Raw genomic sequence first — 26,055 nt, 5'->3', positions numbered from 1 at the left:
TATATAACACATAACATATCAGAAGCTATTAATAATTTCTTCTTCCTGAATTACAGCCTTCCTCCAAAGTTGCCTTTCCTTTTAAAGTTTTCATTTTTATCATAGAAGTACTTTTGTTGTTTTGTTTCTGTGGTTCTCCATGTTGGGGGAAGGGAGGGGTTCTCTCCTTCCACCAAGAAGTTTCCACGGATTGAACTCAGGTTTTCAGCCGTTTCCCTAATCCCCATACATACAGCTTTCTCCTTGAAATTGTTTATTTTCCATGCACCTTTCTGCTTTCCTTAAATGTCTGCAGAAGAACAGCTTATAACCACATGGTGGTGTTCCTACCCATTCAGTGGCCCAGGCAGTAGGGACTAGAGACCCGGTCCACGGTGGCTGGCTAGCAGGCCAGTTGGGAACAGCGGGGCAGCCTCGTGCACCTTGGGACCAGACTAAGCGTCAATGAACTCACAAGCTCATATAGTCCAGTCTCCCTGAGCTTCCTCCTTGGTCGCAGCTTTCCCATGGGTGTTCCTGGGCCACCACCCACTGCATTGTCAGACCCCACTGATGGATGGAGCTTGTTTGGATGGAACGGCAAAGTCCACATATCTCAGAGGGGAATCCGTGTTATACGGAGAGCAGCAGTAGGGATCCTCTGTGATGGGCTGGTGGTCCGCTTTGTGTTCAGTCACTAACCAGAGGATATGGCTCCCAGCATGCTGCCTGGATCTGGAATAAAGCACCCAGTAATTGGAGCAACAAACTTGAGCACAGTCCACTGGCCAGTGTCCATTAGACACGATGCTGACATTAACGGTTTTTTGTTTTTTGTTGTTTTTTTTTTTACTTTTTTGGGGAGGGGCATTCCAGACAGTTTTTTTCTGTGTAGCCCTGGCTGTCCTGGAACTTGCTCTGTAGACCAGGCTGGCCTCGAACTCACAGAGATCCACCTTCCTCTACCTCCCGCATGCTGAGATTAAAGGTGTACGCCACCCTGTTGGGCTTCAACGGGGTTTTTGATAGCAACAGTGGCACCAGCTGTCAGCAGCAGCTTTTTTCCCCAGGTCTGTGGTGATGCATTATTATCAAGATTTTTCTTAAACCCCAAGACTAGAACTTTTGATGACCTTCACAGTCAGATTTAATATACCTCGAGTTTACTTAAAACTGCTATTCTGCTGTGTACTCAACCTATTTGTTTAACCTTCCTTTAGGAGAATGATGCAACAACCAACCTTACTTGCGTGGGTGTCCATGTAATCAGCTTCTACAACCTAAGCGAATGCATAGCTTTTGTAACTTTAAGTTAGGTACTCTTCCATGTCCCTGGCCCACAGAGTCATGCATGTGTGTTTGTATGTGTGTTACGACCATCATTTGCTGGAAATAGCAAATAGGCTGAACATAGTTTTATAAAATGAATAACGGCATTGAGATACTGTGTGTGTTATCTGGGTTAGCTGGGGTCCACTGGGAGTCAGTGATTTCATCCCTTGTTACTCTGTTTCTATAAAGTATCTTTCATGCCTTCCCTATGTGACGCTTCCGTGTTGTTCCATGAGAGAGAACAAACCCTTTGTTATACGCGCACCAGGGCAAGACAGAGTCACAAGACAATATTCAGGCAGGCACAAATTCAGATTCATGCCCAGACAGAATGACAAGACGGCGAGAGCGAAGGAGAGAATTCAAATCTGGCTTGCTCTTGGTTAGATGACACCAGAAGTGCTTTAATATGTCTTTAATATGACACCAACACGTGGTTAGTGGCTCTGAGTGTTGGAGAATATTACTTTAAGGTGTGTTACTTTTGTTTATTTCTGTGAAGCTGTGGTACTGTGCCTGCCTAAAACACCTGATGGTCTAATAAAGAACTGAACGGCCAATAGCAAGGCAGGAGAAAGAAATGGGACTGGCAGGCAGAGGAGAAATAGAAGGAGAAATCTGGGAGAAAAAAAAGTAGCTAAAGAAGGAGGAGGACCCAGGGGCCAGCCACACAGCCACCCATCCACCCAGCTACACAGCAAGCCACGGAGTAAGAGTAAGATTTACAGAAGTAAGAGATGGGAAAAGCCCAGAGGCAAAAGGGTGATGGTATAATTTAAGATAAGAAAAGCTGGCAAGAAACAAGCCAAGCTAAGGCTGGGCATTCATAATTAAGAGTAAGCCTCTGTGTGTGATTTATTTGGGAGCTGGGTGGTACCCCCCACCCCCCAAAAAAAGAGGAAAAAAATTTTGAGCCATGTGGGGTGCCACAATGTTTTACTTTTGGGGGGAGCCTGCTGGGTGGCTGGCTCCTGAAGACCTCCTCCTTCTCTGGCTACTTTTCTCCTCCCAGATTTCTCCCTCTATATATCTTCTCTGCCTGCCAGCCCCGCCTATCCTCTCCTGCCTCGATATTGGCTGTTCAGCTCTTTATTAGACCATCAGGTGTTTTAGACAGGCACAGTAACACAGCTCACAGAGTTAAACAAATGCAACATAAACAAGTAACAGACCTTAAAATAATATTCCCCAACATCTGAGTTTGTTATTAATGTGCTCAAACCGACTGCACAGGTCCCCTTCAGATTTATGATATAGATGCCATCATATATATCCTTTTGTAGATGGTACTGTTTCATCTGAAGTAAAGATTGGTGCCCCTTAAGTGGGTTCGTCTTGCAAGGAATTTGAGGACCTCCTCCTCCATTTGCAGGATACCAAGGGCTCCGGACATATGGAGGTTTCCATTTAAGATACACGAATCAAGAACAAAGCTCATGCACCTCCCTCTTCTCTTTCAAACTCATGGCCTTTCTTTTTCATCAGTTCCTATTGCATGCATATATGTATTTGTATATACAAATATATTCCTCACTATAACATATCGAATCCATATAACATTACTTGTATGTGTGCTTTTGGGGCTGGCCATGTGACATTGGACAGGCAACTGGTGTCTCTTCCTTAGAGAGGGATCACCTCTCCCACTCCCAGCTTTCCTCTGTTAGCTGTGATTCTTTGTGGGCTGAGGCCTCGGGGGCTTTTCCCTGAACAGTTTGGCACCATATGCAGGTTTTTGTTGTTGTTGTTGTTTTTTGTTTTTCGAGACAGGGTTTCTCTGTGTAGCTTTGTGCCTTTCCTGGGACTCACTTGGTAGCCCAGGCTGGCCTCGAACTCACAGAGATCCGCCTGCCTCTGCCTCCCGAGTGCTGGGATTAAAGGCGTGCGCCACCACCGGCCGGCGTTCCATATGCAGTTTTAAGAAGTAATAGAGATAGCTCAGCGGTTAATCGCAAGTATTGCTCTTGTGTGGGATCTGGGTTCAAATCCCAGAACCCACGCCAGGCTAATCACAATCACTCCAGTTCCAGAGCATCCATGCACCCTGAGGGCACCTAATGTCATGCATATCACACACACACACACACACACTGACTAGAATACAAGGCTGGGGCTGGAGAGATGGCTATGTAGTTAAGAGTGCATACTGTTCTTGTAGAGGACCTGAGTTTGGTTCTCAGCACTCACAATCAGGCAGCTCACAACTTCCTGTAACTCTAGGTCCATAGGACCCAACACCTATTCTGGACACCAAGAACACTGTGTTCATGTGCACACACACCCCCCCCCCCCCCACATACACATAAAATCTTGTGGTGGTGCACGCTTTTAATCCCAGCACTTGGAAGGCAGAGGCAGGTGCATCTCTGAGTTTGAGGCCAGCCTGGTCTACAGTGTGAGTTCCAGGACAGCCAGGGCTACACAGAGAAACCTTGTCTTGAAACAAACAAAACCAACAACTACAAAAAAATCTCCTTAATGAAAGACTATACTTTCAGGGATCATTTCTGTAGTTTGTTACTAGAGAAGTTCCTCTGTGTAGAGTACCGGAAACAATGAGGAGGAGATGTGGCATTCTCCCCTGAGCGTGAAGCTGGCTTAGTGTTGCTTTCTGCAGCTGCTACCTGCCATTGATGATTGTTCTCTCCGTCTGGGAGAGTGAGGGAGGGAGAAAAATTAATTTAAAAAAAATTCTCTTTAATGATACAGAGATTTCATGTAGCCTTTACCCAGTTTCCCTGGAGAGAACAGGGGACTTCGCTGGACCTGGCGTGGAACTCACTGTAGACGAGGCTGGCCTCAAACTCGTGGTGATCCTCCTTCCTCCAGAGTGCTAGGACTGAAGTTAGGTACCATTCACTATTCCTGGCCACATTTTGCACATTTTCTAACTGGATTTATTAGTAATCTTTGAGTAGTTTCCATTTTTAGAAAATCTGTGATAATACAGTGTTCCAATATACACCTCACCCAATGCCACTGTATTAACACCTTTATTGAACATTTGTCTAAGGGCCATCCTTGGTTTTTATCTGATAATTTTTTTTTTTATTTCAAGATTCCATTTACTCATCATGTCTCCTTAGGTTATCTTACTAAGTTCTCTGGCTTCATTTGGTTTTGATGACCCTGACAGTTGGAGAACCACTGTCATGTGTTATGTAGATTGGCTTTCCATTAGTGCTTGGTATGTTTCTCCTAAAAGGCACAGAGGTGGCTTGCCCTTCTCATCAGTCTCGTCTGTCTATCTATCCTATATCTAATATATATTAAATATATATTATATATAGTAGGTAGTATATATACTATCCACATGACAGTGTAGATATTGATCACCTTAATTACTGGCTAGAATAATAGCTATCATATTTCTTCCCTGTAAAGGTAACCTTTTAAAAATTTTTCTGGGTTGGGGATTTAGCTCAGTGGTAGAGTGCTTGCCTAGCAAGCACAAGGCCCTGGGTTCGATCCTTAGCTCTGGAAAATTTAAAAAAAAAAAAAAAAAAAAAAAAAAATGTTAGCCGGGCGATGGTGGCGCACGCCTTTAATCCCAGCACTCGGGAGGCAGAGACAGGCGGATCTCTGTGAGTTTGAGTTTGAGGCCAGCCTGGGCTACCAAGTGAGTTCCAGTAAAGGCGCAAAGCTACACAGAGAAACCCTGTCTCGAAAAACCAAAAAAAAAAAAAAAAAAAAAAAAAATTTTTTTTCTTCATCTTGTAAAGGCACCCAACTTACTTTATAAACCCATCCTAAGATGAAAACTTCATAAGTCAAGGGGTGCTGAGGGCCAGTGAGATGATGGCTCAGCAGGTTAAGGGGGGCTTGCTGCTAAGCCTGACACCCGAGTTCAGTTCTCAGCATCCACACGAAGGTGTGTCTTGTTTCTTTTCTATCGCTGTGATGAGACACCACGACCAAGGCAACTTACAGAAGAAAGAGTTTATTGGGGCTTACAGTGTCAGAGGGTGAGTCCATGACCTTCTTGGCAGGGAGCATGGCCGCAGGCAGGCAGGCAGGCACTAGAGCGGTATGAGCGCTTACATCTTGACCTCTAAGTACAAGGAGAGAGCTAACTGGGAATGGCCTGGCCTTCGAAACCTCCAAGCCTGCCTCCAGTGCCACACCTCCTCCCACAAGGCCACGCCTCTTCATGCTTCCCACACAGTTCCACCCAGTGGGGACCAGGCATTCAAGGATACGAGCCTGTGGGGCCAATCTCATTCAGACCACCGCGGCGGGAGGAGAGCACTGCCTCCCACAAGCGGACCTTTAACCTTACGTGTGCACTGTGCTACACATATGTGCACACACAGAAAAACAAACGTTTAAAATACCGAAGCGAGTGAAATATGGCTTATCCTGGAAAGCAAGGGAATGAAATTTGATACCTAGCAGTTAGTCCAACACTGGGTATACGTCTTTTTAGGCACCTTACGAGACACTAGCGTTTTGTGGTAGATCACGGGTCAGCAACTACCCGAGACCAAACTTAACTCCCCACCTCTGGTTGTTTCTCTATGGTCCCTGCTGCTTTTGTGTTGGCAGCAGGTCAGTGGATTAGCAGCACTCGAGACCTTGCGGCCACAAGATTCTAAATACTTACCTGATTTCTGCACTAGAATACTGGAAGGTAAAAAAAAGTAGAAGCTTGTCTCACAGTTTACAGTTTACACACACACACACACACACACACACACACAGAAGAGATGGCTTAGTGACTAAGGGTGATGGATTTTAGTGGCGCTCTTACCCTGCAAGGAAAAGTCACGAAACAGAACAGAATCCACTAACAAGAGTTTTATTAAGACAAGGAGAAAGGGATAGATGTGATCAGGCCTGTGGAAGGACATGTGTGAGGAGGGGAATGGGGGAACATGGGGCCTGCCTTTTAAGGGCCAGTTTGCACCTGTGCACACAGGCGCACTTGGCTTACTCCACGCATGCGCATAGATCACGTGGTCACATCGCGATTCCGTGACCATGCAGCCATGGGGCATGGGTTATGTAGGGCGCATGACCCAGAAATGACTAGGTGGAAATGACTTAAGTGTCCCGCCATGCACGACCATGGGGGCATAGTTGGAATTCCTATCATCGAGCACTTACTTGTTCACAAAAGGGACTGGGTGGGGTCCAACTCCCATGATCCATACCAGGCAGTTCACAACCACAGTGACCTGTAACTCCAACTCTCTGACCTTTGAGCGCACCCAGATATACACGCCTACATATTAATAAATATTTAACAAAAAGATTTACACACAACTAAAGAAATATTTAACAAAAAGGTTCATACACAACTAAGTAGTACCTAGAAAAATTAAGTGAGCTTTTGTTTATGAGAGCTATTACATATATTTGCCTGAAACTAGCTACCTTCTTGGCCTCTGGGGGAACCTAAAATTTATTCTGAGGCAGTGTGTGTTTCTCAAAGTACAGATCCAAACTATTTGCATCTAAGTCATATGGAGCACTTATTTAAAATGCAGATTCCAAATACATATACACATCAGATTTATGGATACTGCCTGGAATATTTAGGCCTCCTGGAAGGATTTCTGGATATATACCTGGATATTTGGTTACTACACCTGGATATTTGATTATTACCAATGTATGTCACGCCTGCATATTTTATGGTACTCACTAAGATAAAGACATCTGCTTACCTGTTTCTCTTTTGATAGGACTATGAACTTCAAGGTGGACATTGTACTAACTACTTTCCTGTTCCAAGTTCAGAGTGGGCACATGGACTGACTGGAGTTCACAAAGAGGGACACCCCTGGACTCTTGAGATTTGGGAGAGGCTTCCAAGAGTAACAAGAACAAAACTATTTTCATGGAACCACGAGAATCACAATTAAGGTTATGGTCATCTTTGGCTACATAGTGAGCTTGAGGCCAGTCTGGGGTACCTAAGATCCTCTCCCAAAAGAAAACAATAAACTATTTTAGAACTCAAGCAATAACAAAGCAAACTCACAAATAAATCCGAGATATACTGGATGGATTGTTAATGGTATCAGGATATGAGAAATTTATTAATATGTTTTCAGATTCCAAATTGCAACTCACTATTGATAAGCATCACTTGTTGGGCTTAGAGGCAGCGCTCTTGCCTAGGATACCCAAGGCTCCGAAATTGAGTTCGGAGCCCTGCAAAGTAAAAAAGAAGGTCTAGGGCCTGGAGCCCTAGCTCAGCAGTCACCAGCAACTGTTGCTCTTGCAGAGAGAGCACCAGGGTTTGGCTACCAGCACCAAAGTTTACAATCACCTGTAACTTCAGTTCAGGGGATCTGATGCCTCCTGGCCTCCACGAGCATGAGGCACACACATGATGCACACACAAACATGTAGACAAAACACTCATATACACAAAGTAAAATAACCTAAAAAAGACTAAATGCCACTATTAATATTAATCTCTCTCTCTCTCTCTCTCTCTCTCTCTCTCTCTCTCTCTCTCTCTTTCTCTCTCTCTCTCTCTCTCTCACACACACACACACACACACACACACACACACACATACACACAAAGAAAAAGAAAAGAAATGGGGCTGGGATGGCCTAGAGTGACCACCTAGCATGCACAATCCCTTGTGACAAGGCCTGAGTTTGATTCCCAGGACCTGTATGGTGAAATGAAAACTGACTCCTGCAAGTTGTTCCGACCCGACATGTAGTGAGTGGCACATGCATGACGCACACATACACACACACACACACACACAAATATATGAATATAGTGATTTTTAAATGTTGGAAACCAGTATGGGGCTACATGTAGCAAGACCATCTCAAACAAAGTGAAGCAAAAAACACAGAATAAGGCGTGTTAAGTAAACACGTGGAGCCCGGTGGTGGTGCCCACTTTTAATCCCAGCACTCAGGAGGCAGAGGCAGGCAGATCTCAGAGTACAAGGCCAGCCTGGTCTACAGAGTGAGTTCCAGGACAGCCAGGGCTACACAGAGAAACCCTGTCTCGAAAAACCAAAAACCAACCAACTAAACAAACAAGAAAAGCCAATAAAAAAGTAAACGTGTGGATATTTGTGTGTAGCTGTTGATTTGCGGACAATTAATATGTGATTATAAAAAAAAAAAAAGTCCAGACGTTCAGTTCCTTCTCCGTTTCTGAAAATGCTTCCAACCCTCGCCTGATAATCAAGTCAGAAAACAGAAGAGCATCTTGTTTTTCCTTCCTGTGGCCCCTGCCATCCAGGCGCATCATCAACCAGCCACAGCTCTATCTCCAGAGTGCTGGGAATACGTGCCCGAGCCGCCAGGTGACATCATCTAGGACCCAAACACCTTAGCTGCTACTGCAGCTGCCCCATCCCGTCAGAATCACCTCTTGGGCTTTCAGAGACACCTTTCTGGGCAGCCTCTCAATCCAGATTTAAAAAAAGCGAGCCAACGCCCCCAGGACAAGGCTGCAAAGCAACACCAGCGCCCTGCTGCCCTCCGGCCTCTCTCCAACCCATCCTTCATCCCTGTATCCTCCACCCACCCACCCAGTCGGGCCCCCTAGGTGTCAATCAGGACCCACCAGGGCTCCCGATGCCCTGATCGATCCCCTTCTGGGAAGCGCCGAGCGGCTCGGGCGGGTCCCGCAGTGGTCACCTCCGCGGCTCCTCCCCGAAAAGCCTCGGCTCCGAGCCCGCCCCGCCCCTGCCCGCTCCCTCCCTCCCTTCCTCACCCCCCTGCATCCCGCCAGCGCGTGCCCGGCGCGTGCCCGGCGCCCGACGCCCGCCCGCAGCCGCAGCCGCAGCCGCAGCAGCACCAGGAGGAGCTACGTCTCGCGCGAAGTCCCCGCACCTCTCGCGACACTTGGACGGCGGGTCCTCCTGCGCCTCGGGTCCTCACCGGGCTGAGCAGCCTCGCTCCGGGCCGCTGCTCCCGCCGCCGCCGGCCGCGTCGTCGTCGTCGCGGGAACGCGGTGGAGCCCGCCGTGCGGGGATTGGGGCGCGGCCGCAGGCTCCGCCCCGCCCCGCCGGCTCCAGCTCTCCCCGCGAGGGCCCAGAGCGCGAGCGGCGGCGGCGCTGCCAGGCGAGTCCCGGTCCGCGCGGGGCCCCCCGGGTGGGTGGCTGGGTGGCTGGGCTCCGGTGTCCCCCGGCATCCGTGGGCGTCTCGGCTGCTCCTTTCCCCGGGCGCGAGGCCTGGAGCTGGCGGCAGGAGTGGGTCGGCAGCGGAGGGCAGGCCGAGCGCGGATAACGGGGAGGCCCCGGGAGCGTTGGTTCCCGAGCTCAGAGCTTGGCGGCGCGGCCGACCGTGCCCCGGGTGCAGGGCTGCAGCTCATCCATTCTCCCACGCAGAGCTTTGCGTTCTGCTGCTGTGCCTGCGGCGCTAGAATGTCGGATCGCTGCAAACTCGTCGTGTCAGTCGTGGTGGAGGGGGGCTGTGGAGGTCACCTGTTAACTTTGCACCCGAAACTTGGGCGCCCGAGGCTCCCAGGCTCCCTGGGGCTGGTTGGTGTGGTGGCTGCAGGCGAAGTTCTCCTGGGTGGGCGGTAAAGGTACCACAGCGCCTCTGGAAGCACACAGCTTGGAGGAGCAGCCAAAATGGTTCTTAAGTGACTAGTTGTGTTTTCCGTAGTTTTAGAGTCTAATAGTTGTATAAATGTGTGGCAGTCATGTTTATTTGTAACTGTGTATTTCTATTTTATGTGCATTGCCTGCATGTCTGTCTGTGTGAGGGTGTCGGATCCCCTGGAACCGACAGTACAGACTGTTGTGAGCTGTGGCAAATGGTGGGGGGGCGGTGTTGGGAATTGAACCCCGGTCCTCTGGAAAAGCAGTCAGTGCTCTTAACTGCTGAGCCATCTCTCCAGCCCTGGACCGGGGGCAGGCGTGGGGGTGGTCTTAACCTAGCTGTTAGGACTACGTCATACTGTATGCCACACTTGGAGGCAGCAATATTCAGCCTTTGCTACGTTTAGGTTGATAATTGTGATATATCTTGTGGCAATCAGTTTTGACTACGTGTTTCTTGAAATTTCTGGGTTTGTTAAAGAGCTTTTTGTCAGATCACACATTTTAGTTTTCTGAGGAGACTTGGGAGCTCAGTGCAGGATGGTGGAGCTGAACATTGTCAACCCCCCCCCCCGAATAATTTTAAAATTTTGTTTTAAATTATGCAACTTTAAAATTTGCTGTTTGTTTTCAAGAATGGCTTCCAAAAAACGATCATTGTGTGTGTGTGTGTGTGTGTGTGTGTGTGTGTGTGTGTGTGTGTGCGCCTGGGGTAGTGGGGCACATGAACATTTACAGTGTTCATAGAGGCAAAATAATTCTGACAGTTTTATTTTGTGTTCTAGAGCGAAATGTCATCAGTGGAGTCGCACCAGGAACAACTGTCTCAGTCAGATCCATCCCCATCCCCAAACTCCTGTAGTTCTTTTGAGCTGATAGACATGGATGTTGGCAGCTCTTACGAACCAGTTTCTTCCCACTGGTTTTATTGTAAGATAATAGATTCTAAGGAGATGTGGATTCCTTTCAACTCCGACGATTCACAGCAGCTGGAAGAGGCACATGGCTCTGGTGAGAAGCAAATGGTGACTTGTCACAAAGATCCTAAACTCTCTCAAACTAAAAAGTAATCACCCTCACTGTGATCGATATTACAGTTAAATTTGAGAAGCTTTCCATTTTCATTCTTCTAAAACTGTACTAAATTTCTGAGTAATTATCCAATATTTTCTGTATTCTAGCTTGTGTTTTAGTTTGTACTTAGAAAGTATGTGTATAGAGTAAGGTGTCACATTGCAGAATGAACTAACATGTCATTTTTTTTCTTATGAAACAAAAATAGTGTTATTCATGGTTTATCATCATGGTTCATTAATTTACCTTTTGATCTTTCAAGCAAAAATTTCAGAAAAATCTTTATGTGTATGTATGTATCTGTATGAGTGTGTGTGTGTGTGAGAGAGAGAGAGAGAGAGAGAGAGAGAGAGAGAGAGAGAGAGAATGTAAGAGACATTAATTGTCTTAGAAAAAGAAAAACTGTTCAGGTAGTATTTTTTTTTTTTAAATATGATTTTGACATACGAAAAGTAGTTCATGAGAAAGATATGAACTAAATCCCGTTTATTTGAGTATGTAGCCAAGTAGAAACTGTTCACATCTCACCTGATTATTTGTGTGTAGCTTGCAGTTGTACTTCTGGGGGAGGTGTTGTGACATACTGTACTTGATTTCTCTTTTGCAATTCTTAACAGGCAAAGATTGCAATGAGAGAGTTGTTCCCACCGAAGGGGGCAGATACGATGTTCACCTGGGGGAGAGGACGCGGTATGCCGTGTACTGGGACGAGCCGCCTTCGGAAGTGAGGCGGTGCACGTGGTTTTACAAGGGAGACAAGGACAATAAATACGTTCCCTACTCAGAGAGTTTCAGCCAAGTTTTGGAGGTATCCCTCTGCTTCTGTGTGCCTAGCATCTTCTTCACTTTTCCCCTCTGGTCGTTTATTTTTTGTTTGTGTTGTTTTAATTCTTGTAACATATTTGTGTAACTTCCAGGAAAAATTTGCCTGCTTTTATATCACACTTTATGTAATTTCTCTTTGCAGGTTAGTTTCAAGGTAAAGTTTTAATTTTAGATTTTAAACTTTATAGAAATTGTATTATGCCTTTTAAATGAAATGTAAATGTTTCCCTAATGGTAATTGTTCTTGACATTTAAAATGTGACCAAAGAACAATCTTTTGACTTAATTTTTTTTTGTATTTTTTGAGACATGATTCTCTGTGTAGTCCTGACTGCTCTAGAGCTTGCTATATAGGCCAAGATGGCCTCAAACTCAGAGATCTGTCTTCCTTTGCCAGGACTAAAGATATGCGCCATGACACCTAGCCACTTTTTAAATTTTTTTATTTTAATGAGTGAGTGTTTTGCCTGTGTGTAAGTGTACCATATGTGTGCAGTGCTCAAGGAGGTCAGAAGAAGGAGTTGAATCCTCTGGAACCGGAGTTATAGATGGTTGTGAGCTGCCATGTGGGTGCTGGGAATTGAACCTGGGTCTTCTACAAGAGTAGCAAGTGCTCTAAACCATTGAGCCATCTCTTTAGCCCCAATTTGTAATGTTCTTGCTCTGAGAAATCACATTGGCTGTCTCGAAATTGAAATAGAATGTTATTGATGTGTGTGTGTGTGTGTGTGTGTGTGTGTGTGTGTGTGTGAGTATGAATAGTGATAGAATTCAAAGTAGTATTTTTTTAGTCTCTGTTTTTTGTTTGAGACAGGTGTTTGTTTTGTTTTGTTTTTTGAGACAGCGTCTCACATATCCTAGACTGGCCTCTCACATACCCTAGACTGGCCTCAGACTTGACAGGTAGCTGAAGATGGCTTCAGCTTCTGATATTCCTGCCTCTACCCCCTTGAATTCTGGGAATTCATCACTGTACTTGGTTTTATGCTTTGCTGGGGGTAGAATGTTGGGCTCTCTGCATGCTAGGTGAGCACTCTATCAGTTAAACTTCATTTTTTTGAGACAAGGTGTTGCTGTGTATCTCTGGCTGTCCTGAAACTCACTGTGTGGCCCAGGTGGGCCTCAAATTCATAGTAATCCTCATGTATTAGCCTTCCAACTGCTGGGTTACAGGTACAGGCCACCACACTTGGCTGCTGGTCATTGTAAAAGAATGTTAATGATCTGGGAATCTAGTCAGTGGTAGAGTGCTTGTCTAATATATGCAAGGCCCGGGATTCATTCTCCAGCACTATACTACCAAGAATTTTCAAATGCATTTGTTAAGTTGGAGAATGATTTTCTTCCTGGAATTCATTAATAAATTCAAGTTTAACAAAAAGCTCTTGGAAAGTCTAATATAAAATATATTTTATTTTAAGGAAACGTACATGCTTGCTGTAACTCTGGATGAATGGAAAAAGAAATTAGAATCTCCAAACAGAGAAATTATTGTATTACACAACCCAAAGGTAAAGTGAAGTAAAGCATGTCACTGAGATTTAGGTCAAAGGTTAGTGTATTACTAAGGAAAACCATTGATCTTTTGTTCTATGGACTCTACATAGGATAACCTTTGGCATAGTTTATATTAAATTCACTATTACAAAGTTATTAATGCTTACAGTCATTATTCACTCCAGTTAGCTTTTATGTAAGGATTTTCTTCTATATGTGTATGATGTATGTGTATATACAATATAAGGGTATGTGTGTGTGATTTGTGTACAGTGTATGTGTGAATGTGGGTGTGCACATACAACAATGCGCTTTTGAAGTCAGAGGACAGATTTGAATGTCAGTCCTGTTCTATCTGGAGACAGAGTTCTTCATTGTTAGCTAGTCCACAAACTTTTAAGGCTTCCCTTGTCTCTACCTCCCAGAATCCTATGCTCTGCCTTCCATTTTAGCATAAGAGTACTGGGATTAAGATGCATGTGTTCTTGTGTCCACTATTACATTGTTTCTGGGGATTTTCACTCGGGTCCTACTCTGTGATAGCAGTGAGTGCTTTATGCACTGAGCCATTTCCCCAGCCCTAAATAAGAATTTCCTTAGGGAAAATTGTGCCACTATAGATTATGAAAATCATCTATACATTATGTAAGCATGTCTTTCATGTGTAGGATTTTTTTTTTTTTTTTTTTTTTTTTTTTTTTTTTTTTTTTTTTTTTTTTTTTTTTTTTTTTTTTTTTCTTTAATGTGAATCACAGGATGTGCTCTCATCTGGATTAAGCGTGCACAGCCTTGATTTTTTTTTTTAGAATGTCTCATTGGCTTGGCCTTGAACTCACTATGTAGATCATACTAGCGATGTAGACCAAGCTGACTCAAACTCATAGAAATTCCTGTCTCTGCCTCCCTAGTGCTGGAATTAAAAGCATACACCACTACACCTGGCCTGTGTGTTATTAAAATATCTGTTAGTCTAATAATGTATTTCAGAGTTCTCATTTTAGGTCATAGGAGTTGCATCTCAGAGCTCCTGTTGAGGTTTGGTTATATGAAAGATATGTTTCTATCATTCAAAATGTATTAAATCACAAGTTAATGTAGAGTATATTGCTCTGATCTTTTCTATTTAAGCTCATGGTGCATTACCAGCCAGTTGCAGGGTCTGATGAATGGGGTTCAACCTCCACAGAGCAAGGGCGACCAAGATCAGTAAAGAGAGGCGTTGAGAACATCCCTGTTGATATTCACTGTGGTAATGTTAATCCTTTATTCTCTCTTACGTTCTGATATGTCCGTTTATTCTTTAAATTGTGGCCCTTTATTCTTTTATTTATATTACTTTAAGATTTAAAAATGATCTTTAATTATATAGGCTTATTCTAAATTAAGATCAACATCACTTCATCTAAGTTGTTTGGGGTTTTTTGTTGTTGTTTTTGACGAAGGGTCTCACTTAGGTTGGGGCTGGTCTCAAACTCCTCTTCTGTAAGGGTAACTTTAAAGTTTTGATGCTCCTGCGTCCATCGCTCTGGTGCTGAGAGTACAGGTGTGCTCAACTCTGCCTCTTTCATGTGATGCTGGGGATCAGACCTAGGGCTTCTCTGGACATAGTGCACATCTTCAACCCCAGCTCCAGCAGAGGCTAGTGGATCTCTGAGTTTGAGACCTGCCTGGGGTGCATAGTGAGCTCCAGGACAGCCTATGCTACATAGTGAGACTTTGTCTCAAAACCAACAGACAAAAAACCTAGGGTTTGTGTGCGCCAGACAAGCATTCTGCCAACTGAGCGACATATGGGTGGTGGGTATGTGTTCGTGTTCGTGTGCGTGTGTACGTGCGCGTGCGCATTCATTCAGTGCAGGCATGTGAGTGTGCAATGCTTGTGTCCAGAAGCAAGAATGGGGAGACCAATAGGTGTGTTCTCTATCAGTCTCCACCTTATTCCCTGAGCCAGGCTCTCACTGAGCCAGGAGCTCACTGTGTAGGCTAGCCTGGCTGACCAGTGAGCTCTGGAGAATTGTCTCCACTCTCCTGTGCTGGGGTCGGAAGCACGTGCAGCCGTGCACAGATGTTTATGTGGGTGCTGGAGAGGCAAACTCAGCTCTTCATGCTTTCACACTCTTCCCAACTAAGCCACCTCCTCAGCTCTGTTTTTTGTTGTTTTGTTGTTGTTCTTCCCTCTTGGTTTCCGGTCTCTGAGCCATTTATTTCTCAGAGATAGAGAATGCTTCAGGAATTTGTGGGTTGTCCTTACAAAGGGGCCATGCTAATCTTCTCTGTAGTGTAGTGTTCCAGTTTCAGCATATGTGGTACTGAAGCGAACACTGGCTTTTTGGAGGTGTGGTCTCTAATAGTGTAGTGTTCAGGCTGGCCTACTCCAGGGTACGTTTCCCAATTGCTGGAATCACAGGCGTGCACCATCATCCTCAACTGTGAAATTCTGTAGCAGTGTTTAGTATTTGGTGGCCTTGGCTGTAATCCTAGGATTTGGGGGTGGGGACAGGAGGATCAATTCAAGGTTAGTCTCAACTCCATATCAGGTTCCTGTGTCAAAACAAAACACTAAAACAAAGCAAATGCATTTTTAACAAGTGCATGGGGCTTTCTTTAGTATTTTTTCTAGAGCTTACAGTTATCTCAAAAAAATTTCAAGGACTTATATAAGAATATTTATAATACCAGCATTCATGAGGCATAGATAGGTGGATTGCTATGAGTTCAAGGCTAGCCTGTTCTACATACTGAGTTTCCGGCCAGCCAGAGCTACATAGTGAGACTCTGTCACCAAAAAATAAAGAAAAAAATTTAAAAAGTAAAATTAATGTACTTTTACTGAGTAAGAAGTTAAGTATGTGACAATTTTGTGGCTTTAAAATTATCTTTTTTATTTTAAATTTTGTTATATTTATAACCTATTTCTAATTTTTCTTTTCAATTTTACTTCTAGGTGAACCTTTACAAATAGATCACTTAGTTTTTGTGGTACATGGGATTGGACCAGCTTGCGATCTCCGTTTTCGAAGCATTGTTCAATGTGGTAGGTTTGCAGAGCATGTAAGATAGATTGCTTAAGAAGAATTATCTCCTGGGAGCCAGGATCAAGCGTAGTCTTTTGGTCTGTTGTCTTAGCTAGGTAAGAAGATTTGTAGAGCTAAAGACGGCAACAAGGGAGAGAAGCTTCCAGCCGAGACCTAGTGCTAGGGATTTCCAGAGACTTAACTCCTAGCTGGTAATCCATGAGGGAGCTTGCCTGTAGTCCCTGTGAATTGTTTTACACAGCCTATTTATAACCAAACTTAGAATGGTGAAGATGGGGTTGAAGTAACTAATAGAAGCTTAACTGCGTTAATTCATACCAAGACAAGCCTCTGGACAAACCTCAAGCTTTAGGTCATGAATAGGACTTAATTTTGAAAGGTAGTCTCTTCAAATCTGGATGCTGTTCAAAGTCTGCTCACTTGGGAGTCTGTTTCTCCTTGGCAGTGGTTCTGAATAAACTAGAATTATGGTCTGCAGGGTTAAGGTTGATGTGTTAGGACTGTTGAACAGCAGTGTATTTTGTTTTAATCTAAAGTATTAGGGGCTGGGGAGATGGCTCAGCAGTTCAGAATACTCACCAGCTGCTTTTCCTGAGGGCCAAGCCTCCATCCGAGCACCCCTGAGGTGGCTCACAAACTCTCTAAACACCGGTTCCCGGGGTCTGATGCCCACTTCTGGCCTCTGTAGGCAGTGAATGCATGTGGTACAGATATGTGCAGGCAAAGCACACATAGGAGTCAAGTAAAAATAATCTTTAATCCCAGCACTGAAGGCAGAGCCAGGCGGATCTCTGTGAGTTCAAGGCCAGCCTGGGCTACACAGTGAGTTCCAGGAAAGGCACAAAGCTACACAGAGAAACCCTGTCTCGAAAACAAACAAACAAACAAATAAATAAGCAAATCTATCACATTAGCATGCAAATTTGCTTTCACCTTTAATAAATGGTAAAATTAGATGCTATCTAATCTAATCAGAATTATTTTAAAACACTTTATTTTATTTTTTCTAAACTATTTACTCTGCAGTCAGTGTGTGTTCTAAGCAGATGTCATTAGGCAGGATGCAATTGCATGTTTTCTTGCAACCTGAGTCTGTGTATTAATTGCTTCACTGTTGATGCATAAGTTAATTTTCTTTTTTAGTTAATGATTTCCGAAGTGTTTCCTTGAACCTGCTACAGACACATTTTAAGAAAGCCCAAGAAAATCAGCAGATTGGAAGAGTAGAATTTCTTCCAGTCAATTGGCACAGTCCTTTGCATTCTACTGGGGTGGATATGTGAGTAGTCCATTATACCCTTAAATTGTTAGCTGTGATTGTAATATTCTATGATCATCATCATGCTTAAGGACATTTCTGCTATAGCTGATTATGCATTAAAATTTTTAGCCAGGTGTGGTGGTGTACCCCTTTAATCCCAGCACTCAGGAGACAGAGGCAGGTGGAGGTAGATGGATCTCTGTGAGTTCGAGGCTAGCCTAGTATACATAGTGAGTTGCAGGACAGTTAGGACTGCATAGAGAGACCCTGTCTCAAAACACCAAAAATAATAATAATAAAACAATAAGCTTCCCACGAGAGCAGCATCTTTGACACTGGGGCTTAGTATTCTCTTTCTTTCTTGCCCTTTCCTCCAACAGAATCCACACCAGCCTCCGCATAGTCCTCTAAGACAACCACGTCCTCAGGGCCTCAGAAGTGGCCCTGAGGCCACACGAAGTCTCCTCGTGTGCTTTCTGCAGGGCTGAGAATCAGCCTGCAGGTCTGCCCATGCCAGACTAGCGTTCCATTACAAAGCCGCATTCCCAGCCCACCAGCCTTCAGGTTATTGATTCGTGGGTGATGCAGGATTAGTTCCTTCTCCCCCTCACAGCCTTTCTCTGGGTCAGGGTCTCACTGTGTAGCTCATGCTGACTCCGACTGGGTCAGGGTCTTACTGTGTAGCTCATGCTGACTCCGACTGGGTCAGGGTCTTACTGTAGCCCATGCTGACTCCGACTGGGTCAGGGTCTTACTGTGTAGCCCATGCTGACTCTGACTGGGTCAGGGTCTTACTGTGTAGCCCATGCTGACTCCGAAGTCTTGCTCTTCATGCCTTTGTCCCAGTATTGGCAGTACAGATGTGTGCTGTACTTCCATGTACAGCTTCAGTGTGGAGTTCTTATGTTTTTAATGTTTTATGTATACGGGTGTCCTGCCTGCATGTCGTCACCCACTTACCAGTGTATAAAGGCATGCTTGGCATATATCATTAAATTTGTGGTTAAAAAAAAATACTAAATGCTTCCTGAATTTGCATGTCATCTTCGCACAGGGGGCATGCTAATCTTCTCTGTATCATTCTAATTTGGGTATATGTGCTGCAGAAGCAACCACTATATATTTATAATTTCTTGGAGATGTATCATTAAGTGATGGTCAGTCCTTTGTCTTTAGATATCTCTGTTAAAAGTAAAGACTTGTCCCTGATGTGATTAATACATGCCTTTAACCGCAGCACCTAGGAGGCTGAGGCTAGTGGATCTCTATGAGTACAAGACCAGCATGGAGTATATAGTGAATTTCAGGACATCCAGGACCCTGTAGAGAGACCTTGTTTAAAAAAACAAAACAAACAAACAAAAAAACCTTTACTTATAATTACTGGTATGTGTGTGTGCTTGGATGCAGCTACATTCGCTGTGGGTACATGTGGTAGTCAGAGGAGGACACATGTTGGAAGTCAGTTTTCTCCTTCCACTGTGGGTTTTGTAATCAACACTTTTAACTACTAAGCCATTTCACCAGCCTAATATTTTTCATGTAAAAATAAATAAGTACATTAGCCAGGTGGTGGTGGCGCACGCCTTTAATCCCAGCACTCAGGAGGCAGAGTTCAAGGCCAGCCTGGTCTACAGATCGAGTTCCAGGACAGGCACCAAAACTACACAGAGAAACTCTGTCTCAAAGAAACAAACAAACAGATAAGTAAATAAATAAGCACATCTATCACATTAGCATGCAAATTTGCTTTCACCTTTAATAAATGATAAAATTAGATGCTATCTAATCTAATCAGAATTATTTTTAAACAATTTTTTATTATTTACTATCAGTGTATGTTTGATGTATATTTATATTCCTGCATACCTGGGGTCTCTGAATGTATGATATTTATTTATTTTATGCACATATATACTTGGGGTCACTTAAACGTGTTTTGGATAAAAAGGGATCACAAGTTTAGGAAACCCTGATATGTGTTATTTTTAAGTATGTATAATTTATTTAATAAATCAATACCATTAAAATATACTGCCATACATACTAAATTTATACACAAAATTCTCAAAAAAAATGTAATTACTAAGCAAATGTTCCTGAGGCCTAGTTTGGTAGCAAATGCCTATAATCCTAGCATGTGGGAAGTAGAGATAGGAGACCAAGAGTTCAGAGTCATCCTGAGCACATGGCAGCTTTAAGGTCAGTCTGGTCTACAGGAGATCCTGTCTCAAAAGCCCTTGGCTTCCTGACTGCCCAAACTTCCACAGCGCTGGGATTGTGGCACACCACCCTGGTTTAGGCGGTGCTTGGTGCATGCTGCTAGGCAAGCATCCTGAGCTGTGTCCTTGTCCATCACACAGTTCAGAAATCTTTTATCTCTGCTTTGACGACTTTATGTATGTATTCAGTGTACCTGGTATTTCCTCCAGCACTCCCTTCCTCTGTCCTGTAACCTGCCTGCTGCTCACGTTCATTTTTTTTTTTTTACATGGTGGAACGTAATGGTAACTTTTTTCTATTGGCCCTGCATTGGTAGTGAGCAGTCCCTCTTCACCTTCATACATGGTGAGGTCAAGATAGACCAAGCCAGGGTGGAGCATCTCTGTTTAGTCTGTCAGTGCCACCTCTCACTGTCTGTCGTCCATTTTTCCCTTTCCATCTGGAGTTGTGAAACAGTCTCCTAGTTGGAAATTTAAGGTACACATTTCTGCTCTGAGAACACTGCGTTCACAGTTGTTTGGAGGATTTTCCTTCAGTTTCTTGTACTCAGAGAAATTATTGATTTTTTTTGTATGTAGTGTATCATAGAAGTGTTATGTGATTTTTGTTGAACTAGGAAATAAAATTAACAAAAGGAAGGCTCAAAGCTCCTATTAATAATCCATGTATCTCTAAACTACTTTCATGTTTAGCTGTCAAAATGTAGTTGGATTCATCTTAGATCTGTATATAATTAAGGATTTTTTTCAACCATAGTTTTTTGTTTGTTTGTTTTGTTTTTGTTTTTTGGGTCAGGGTTTCTCTATGTATCAGCCCTGTCTGTCCTAGCACTCACTCTGCAGACCAGGCTGGCCTAAAATTCACAGAGATCCTCCTGCCTCTGCCTCCCGAGTACTGGGATTAAAGGTGTGTGCCATTACCACCCAGCCTATAATTTTCCTTTTTAAAATGTTACTTTTTATTTTTGGTTTCTTATTCAGAGATGACAATTCAGTCGGTTAACTGGTATATTAGCTAATCTTTGAAAAGGGAACTCAATTTTAAATCTGTAATAACCATAAGTAAATTGTATTATGATTAAAAAATAGTATCTAGTGGGGTTGGGGATTTAGGTCAAGACCTTATGTTCAGTCCTCAGCTCTGGGGGAAAGTATCTGAACATATGGCTGGGTGGTTAAGGACACACGTTGCTCTTGCAGAGGTCTCAAGTTCAGCTCCAAGCACCTACATGGTAGCTCACAACTTCCAGTAACTCCAGTTCTAGGGATCTCAGCACCCTCTTCTGGCTGTGGTGTCACATGCCTTTAATCTGAACACTCAAGAGGCAGAGGCAGAAGGATCTGTGAGTTTGAGGCCAGTCTGGTCTGCACAGCGAGTTCTAGGATGACCATGGCTGCATAGAGAGACCCTGTAACAAAAAAAAAGTAGAGTATCATTTCTAGTTAACATTCCGATTTCCACATCCAGGGCAAGAGGGAAGCTGATTGAGCCAACTTTCCCAGTTTCTGCTCCCTGGGAGATCATTGTTGGGAGTGCTTGTGAAATGAGACCTTTCCCTCAGTGCCCTTCCCATCCTGCGGCCCATACCTCTTCCCCAGTCCCTAACCCACCTCCCCCTGAGAAAAATGGACATGGGGGATGGGGTCGGGGCGACCAGAGGACCCTTTTCTGTGGCATTAGAAGGAGGAGGGACAGCTGGGGTTCCCTCACCTATTCCACCTCCCTCCAAACTCCTGGCAACCCCCAATCAGTGTTTGAGTCTCCTTGCCCCCGGGTACCCTTTGGTGAATCCTTGGTGATGATTTTGGCAACTTCAGGAGTAAATGGCCATTCTCATAGAGAAAAAAAAAATTCCCAATTTCCAGTGTCTACCTGTACAAACACAGATGTACACACATATTTCAAACTAAAATCTGAGCTGAGGATGTCGGTGTACACCTGGAATCCCATTACTGGAGAGGCTGAAACAGGAGAATCATAAGTTCAAGGGCAACCTGGGCTACAAAGTGGAATGTTGCTGATTTTTTTTTTCTAAACTGAGATTCAGACAAAGTCAGTGCACTGAAATGAAATGACATCTCTTTCTCGCATTTTGTTCTGTTTGTGTTTTGTTTTTTTCAAGACAGAGTTTTTCTGGATAGTCTTGACTGTCCTGGAACTTGCTCTATAGACCGGGCTGGCCTTGAACTTGCAGAGATCTGCCAGCCTCCCTCAGTGGCTTGTATCTTTGCCTTAACTCTGTATTTCTTTTCTTTTCTTTTTTCCCCGATTTCTGTATTGAAGCTGGGTTGTCTATTTGATGGCCTCTTTTTGCTTCACTAAACATGGTTTTTCAAGCCCGTGTTTTTCCATCTTGCTAGCTATCTCTTGTGACATTGAATCTTTGACTCTAAGTTTTAAGAATAAGCTAAATAATAACTTAGAAGTAACAATGGACTGGATTTAGATTTTCTGCTCAAAATAATCTTTTTTTTTTTTTTTCCCCTCAGAGATCTGCAGCGGATAACCCTGCCCAGCATTAACCGCCTCAGACACTTCACTAATGACACAATTCTGGATGTCTTCTTTTACAATAGTCCCACTTACTGTCAGACCATCGTGGACACAGTAGCTTCTGAAATGAACCGAATATATACACTTTTCCTGCAGAGGAACCCTGATTTCAAAGGGGGTGTATCCATTGCTGGTCATAGTTTAGGTAACAAATGAATTCCCTATAGCCAGAGAGGACTATCACATTTTGAAATACAGTGTTTTAATCAGTAACAGATTAAGAGAACTACAAGTAATCCGTGATGAAGAATTTGGAAGGGGTTGGAAGGGTGGTGGTAAATTGGAACGATTCTCTGTTGATTTTCTATATTTGTAATTGGCTTATAACTTTTTTGTATAAAAGACAGCCAATGTCTTAGAAATTGTCCCTTCTTCTATTTTACTTATAGGTTCGCTTATATTGTTTGATATCCTAACAAATCAGAAAGATTCTTTTGGGGATATTGACAGTGAAAAGGTAATTTAGAAGTTTAGATAGGTTCTCTTGTAGTATTCCATACTAAGGATTTTTAGATTTTCAACCTTTGTGTTTAGCTGAGTTTAGTCTTACGCCGTAATGTTAAATGTACATTTATTTTAACAGCTTGGTAATTATCGCTTGTCATTCTTTTGTGATAGAAGCAAGACGGTATTTTAGCTTCTATAAATCACCGCAATATTGTAAAATAAGTATGGTGTTTTCCTTCTCTTTGTAAATATGCACTACTGGTGCATGATAGAGTTGTAGTTACTGAGTTAATTGTAGATTGTGTGTGAGGATGTGAAGAGTGACTTGGATGATTTATAGAAGTCATGTTTGGAAGCCAAGGGGAAACATGGTGGTGAAATCTATCTCTTCATCAGACACAGTCCCATGAACATTTTATCCTTGGTAGTAGTGATTTGATAGTTGATAGACACTGTCTTCTATTTTTATTTAAGTGCTCTGTGAACCCTTAGGTTAGGAATTCTTCCAGGACTTGGGCTCTGTCTTAGACTATTTTGTATCTTTTTTTTTTGTCTTTTAGATTTATTTTTTTATATGTATAGCTGGTTTTTTTTTATATTTATTTTATCTGTATTTGAGTATCTTGCCTGCATATTTGTATGTGCATCAGAAGGTGCAAGGTCCCCTTGAACTGATGGTTGTGAGCCACATGTGGGTGCTAGGAACTGAGCTCAGGTCCTCTGGAAGAACAAGTGCTCTTAACCACTGAGCCACCTCTCCAGCCCCTAGATAGTTGTTTTGCCTGCATTTATGTATCGACATCATGTTATGTGCCTATTGCCCTGAAGGTCAAAGGAGGGCATCAGATTCCATGGGACTGAAGTTGCAGGTGGCTGTGAGTAACCATGTGTGTGCTGGGAACCAAACCCAGGTCCTCTATAGGAGAGCAAGTGTTAACTGCTGCGTCATGTGTATGAGTGTTTGGCCTACAAGTACAGCTGTACACCACATTTGTGCATGGTGCCCTCCAAGGCCAGAGAGGGCATCAGATCCCCTGGAACTGGAGATACAGATGGTTGTGATCTGCCCTTGAACCCAGGTCCTCTAGAAGAGCAGCAAGTGCTCCTAACCACTGAGCATTCTCTCTCGCCCTCACTGTTTGGTTTTTTCTTTTTTTGGTTTTTCAAGACAGAGTTTCTTTGTGTAGCTCTGGCTATCCTGGAACTAGCTCTGTAGACCAGGCTGGCCTTGAATTCACAGAGATCTCTCTGCCTCTGCCTCCTGAGTGCTGGGATTAAAGGCATGTGCCAACACTGCCTGGCCTGTTTTATTTATTTATTTATTTATTTTGAGCTGAGGATTGAACCCAGGGCCTTGTGCTTGCTAGGCAAGTGCTCTACCACTGAGCTAAATCCCCAACCCTCCTGTTTTATTTCTTAAATTGTGTTTCCTTAATAAGAGCTCAGTAATGATGATGAAGATTATTTTATTTATTTTTCTTTTTTTCATTTATTTATTTATTTATTTATTTATTTATTTATTTTTCTATTATCAGCTTGATACAGTATAAATTCTTATCCTAATAGTGAAATGTTTCATTAAGGCTTGCCCAGTGATTGAGTGAAACCAAAACTTATTATAAGCCACAGTCATCCTAGGGTCCCCCCTGCTATGTAGCCTCCCTGGTTCTATGGGTTGTAGTCTGATTGTTTTTTGCATTATATCTAGAATCCACTTATGAGTGAGTACATACCATGTTTGCTCTTGTGGGTTTGGTTACCTCACTCAGGATGATATTTTCTAGTTCTATCCATTTGCCTGCAAATTTCATGCTGTTACTGTTTTTCTCTGCTGAGTAGTACTCCATTGTGTATATGTACTACATTTTCTTGATCCATTCTTCAGTTGACGGGCATCTAGGTTGTTTCCAGGTTCTGGCTATTACGAATAGTGCTGCTATGAACATAGTTGAGCATGTATCTTTGTGATATGATTGAGCATTCCTTGGGTATATGGCCAAGAGTGGTATGGCTGGGTCTTGAGGTAGTTCGATTCCCGATTTTCTGAGAAACCGCCATACTGATTTCCACAGTGGTTGTACAAGTTGAATATTTTAATAATAATTAAAAAAATATATTTTTGCTTGGCATCATGGTACAAGCCTTTAATCCCAGCACTTGGGAAGCAGAGGCATGTGGATCTCTGAGTTTGTGGCCAGCCTGGTCTACATAGTGAGTTCTGGGACAGCCAGGGCTACACAGAGAAATCCTGTTCAAAAAAAAAAAAAAAAAAAAGAATTCAAGGTCACTCTTCCGTACATAGTGAGTTTGAGATCAGCCTGGACATTATGAGACCTTGTCTCAAAAACAGAGCAAAGTACTTAATGTTAAGATTCATTATTTTGAATAGCTTACATAATACATTTCAAATTATAAAATTGTATTAATAAAATCAAATGAATTTGTGAATAATAAGCTTTCTGATGTAATTTTTAGGGTTCATTAAGAACTGTTGAGGATCAAGGAGATGTGCCAACATTAGAAGAAGATCTGAAGAAACTTCAGCTCTCTGAGTTCTTCACCGTCTTTGAGAAAGAGAAAGTCGATAAGGAAGCTCTGGTGAGAAGAGGCTTCTCAGTTGATACCAAGCCATTTTCAGGGTTTCTATTTTCATCGTGTTTCCCAAGGACATGCCCTTTGGAAGCTTTTTACTTGTAAATACTTCACCACTAATGATGATCTTGAGCATTGTTTATCTGCTTCTTCTCCTATAAAATGATCTTTGCTTTGTGGCAGTTCAAGGTTCAGATCAGACGTGTAATAGAGTGTAATCTAAAGCAGGCTAGGCTTGGAGAAAGTGTGAGTCGAGAGCTAACCCTGGCATGCACAGTCACTGCCCAAACTCGTATTCTCTGTACAGGTAATGGTCTGTACCGTTGGGGTTTCTCGTCCTCATTTTTCTTGTGCATTTTCTGGTTTATGATACATTTGTTCACGTAGCTGATGCTTGATGACTGCCTGCTGTGATAGGCACGGGCAGCAGGGTGCCAGTGAGATGGGCCTGCTCACTGCTCCAGTGTCAGTTTTTTCTCAGGAACAGCACCTCAGTTAAACTAGTTATTTCCTCACAGTTACGTTAAGAAGTGATGAGGAGACGTCCAGAGTGTAGGAATGCAGAGGAGAAGGAAGTCTCTCACTGAAATGAGTGGCCCTTACATTGACCTTTGATGTGAATCTGTTATGTATACTTCTTTGTTGGCCACAGTCAGGAGTATAATCCTGAGAAACTGACAGCTAAGTGAAGTCATTAGCTACC

At 43.3% G+C, this 26,055-nt stretch overlaps 2 protein-coding genes, 2 non-coding genes and 1 pseudogene across 5 annotated transcripts in view; 3 read left to right on the top strand and 2 right to left on the bottom strand.

Annotated features, from left to right (window-relative positions):
• Nucleotides 1–7,746, top strand: part of Bag4 (BAG cochaperone 4) — a 34,805-nt gene extending 27,059 nt beyond the window's left edge. The window contains exon 6 of the transcript XR_005093080.1: nucleotides 6,999–7,746. The gene's annotated coding sequence lies outside the window, so the exon portion shown is untranslated. The remainder of the gene's footprint in view (nucleotides 1–6,998) is intronic.
• Nucleotides 3,794–3,992, top strand: LOC114681364 (annotated as a pseudogene).
• A 2,820-nt stretch (nucleotides 7,747–10,566) lies between the features above and the next one.
• Ddhd2 (DDHD domain containing 2) overlaps nucleotides 10,567–26,055 on the top strand; it is a 26,331-nt gene continuing 10,842 nt past the window's right edge. Inside the window, exons 1-9 of one of the 2 annotated variants that reach the window (XM_037211660.1) lie at nucleotides 10,567–10,856; nucleotides 11,537–11,727; nucleotides 13,166–13,255; nucleotides 14,370–14,490; nucleotides 16,186–16,275; nucleotides 17,420–17,555; nucleotides 22,250–22,458; nucleotides 22,703–22,770; nucleotides 25,236–25,358. In XM_037211660.1, the coding sequence (XP_037067555.1) occupies nucleotides 10,637–10,856; nucleotides 11,537–11,727; nucleotides 13,166–13,255; nucleotides 14,370–14,490; nucleotides 16,186–16,275; nucleotides 17,420–17,555; nucleotides 22,250–22,458; nucleotides 22,703–22,770; nucleotides 25,236–25,358 (1,248 nt within the window). In that variant the 5' untranslated portion in view covers nucleotides 10,567–10,636. The remainder of the gene's footprint in view (nucleotides 10,857–11,536; nucleotides 11,728–13,165; nucleotides 13,256–14,369; nucleotides 14,491–16,185; nucleotides 16,276–17,419; nucleotides 17,556–22,249; nucleotides 22,459–22,702; nucleotides 22,771–25,235; nucleotides 25,359–26,055) is intronic. The other variant, XM_028854830.2, reaches the window with a different exon arrangement.
• LOC114681366 lies at nucleotides 15,452–15,563 on the bottom strand. Its single transcript, XR_003732894.1, has one exon. It is a non-coding gene; the product is annotated as a U6 spliceosomal RNA (small nuclear RNA).
• Nucleotides 18,547–18,649, bottom strand: LOC114681365. Its single transcript, XR_003732893.1, has one exon. It is a non-coding gene; the product is annotated as a U6 spliceosomal RNA (small nuclear RNA).

The sequence above is a fragment of the Peromyscus leucopus genome, chromosome 17 (genome assembly GCF_004664715.2).
Source record: "Peromyscus leucopus breed LL Stock chromosome 17, UCI_PerLeu_2.1, whole genome shotgun sequence".
Taxonomy (NCBI): Eukaryota; Metazoa; Chordata; class Mammalia; order Rodentia; family Cricetidae; genus Peromyscus; species Peromyscus leucopus.
Note: the sequence above shows the minus strand (reverse complement) of the source record. Positions and strands in the feature narration are given on the sequence as shown.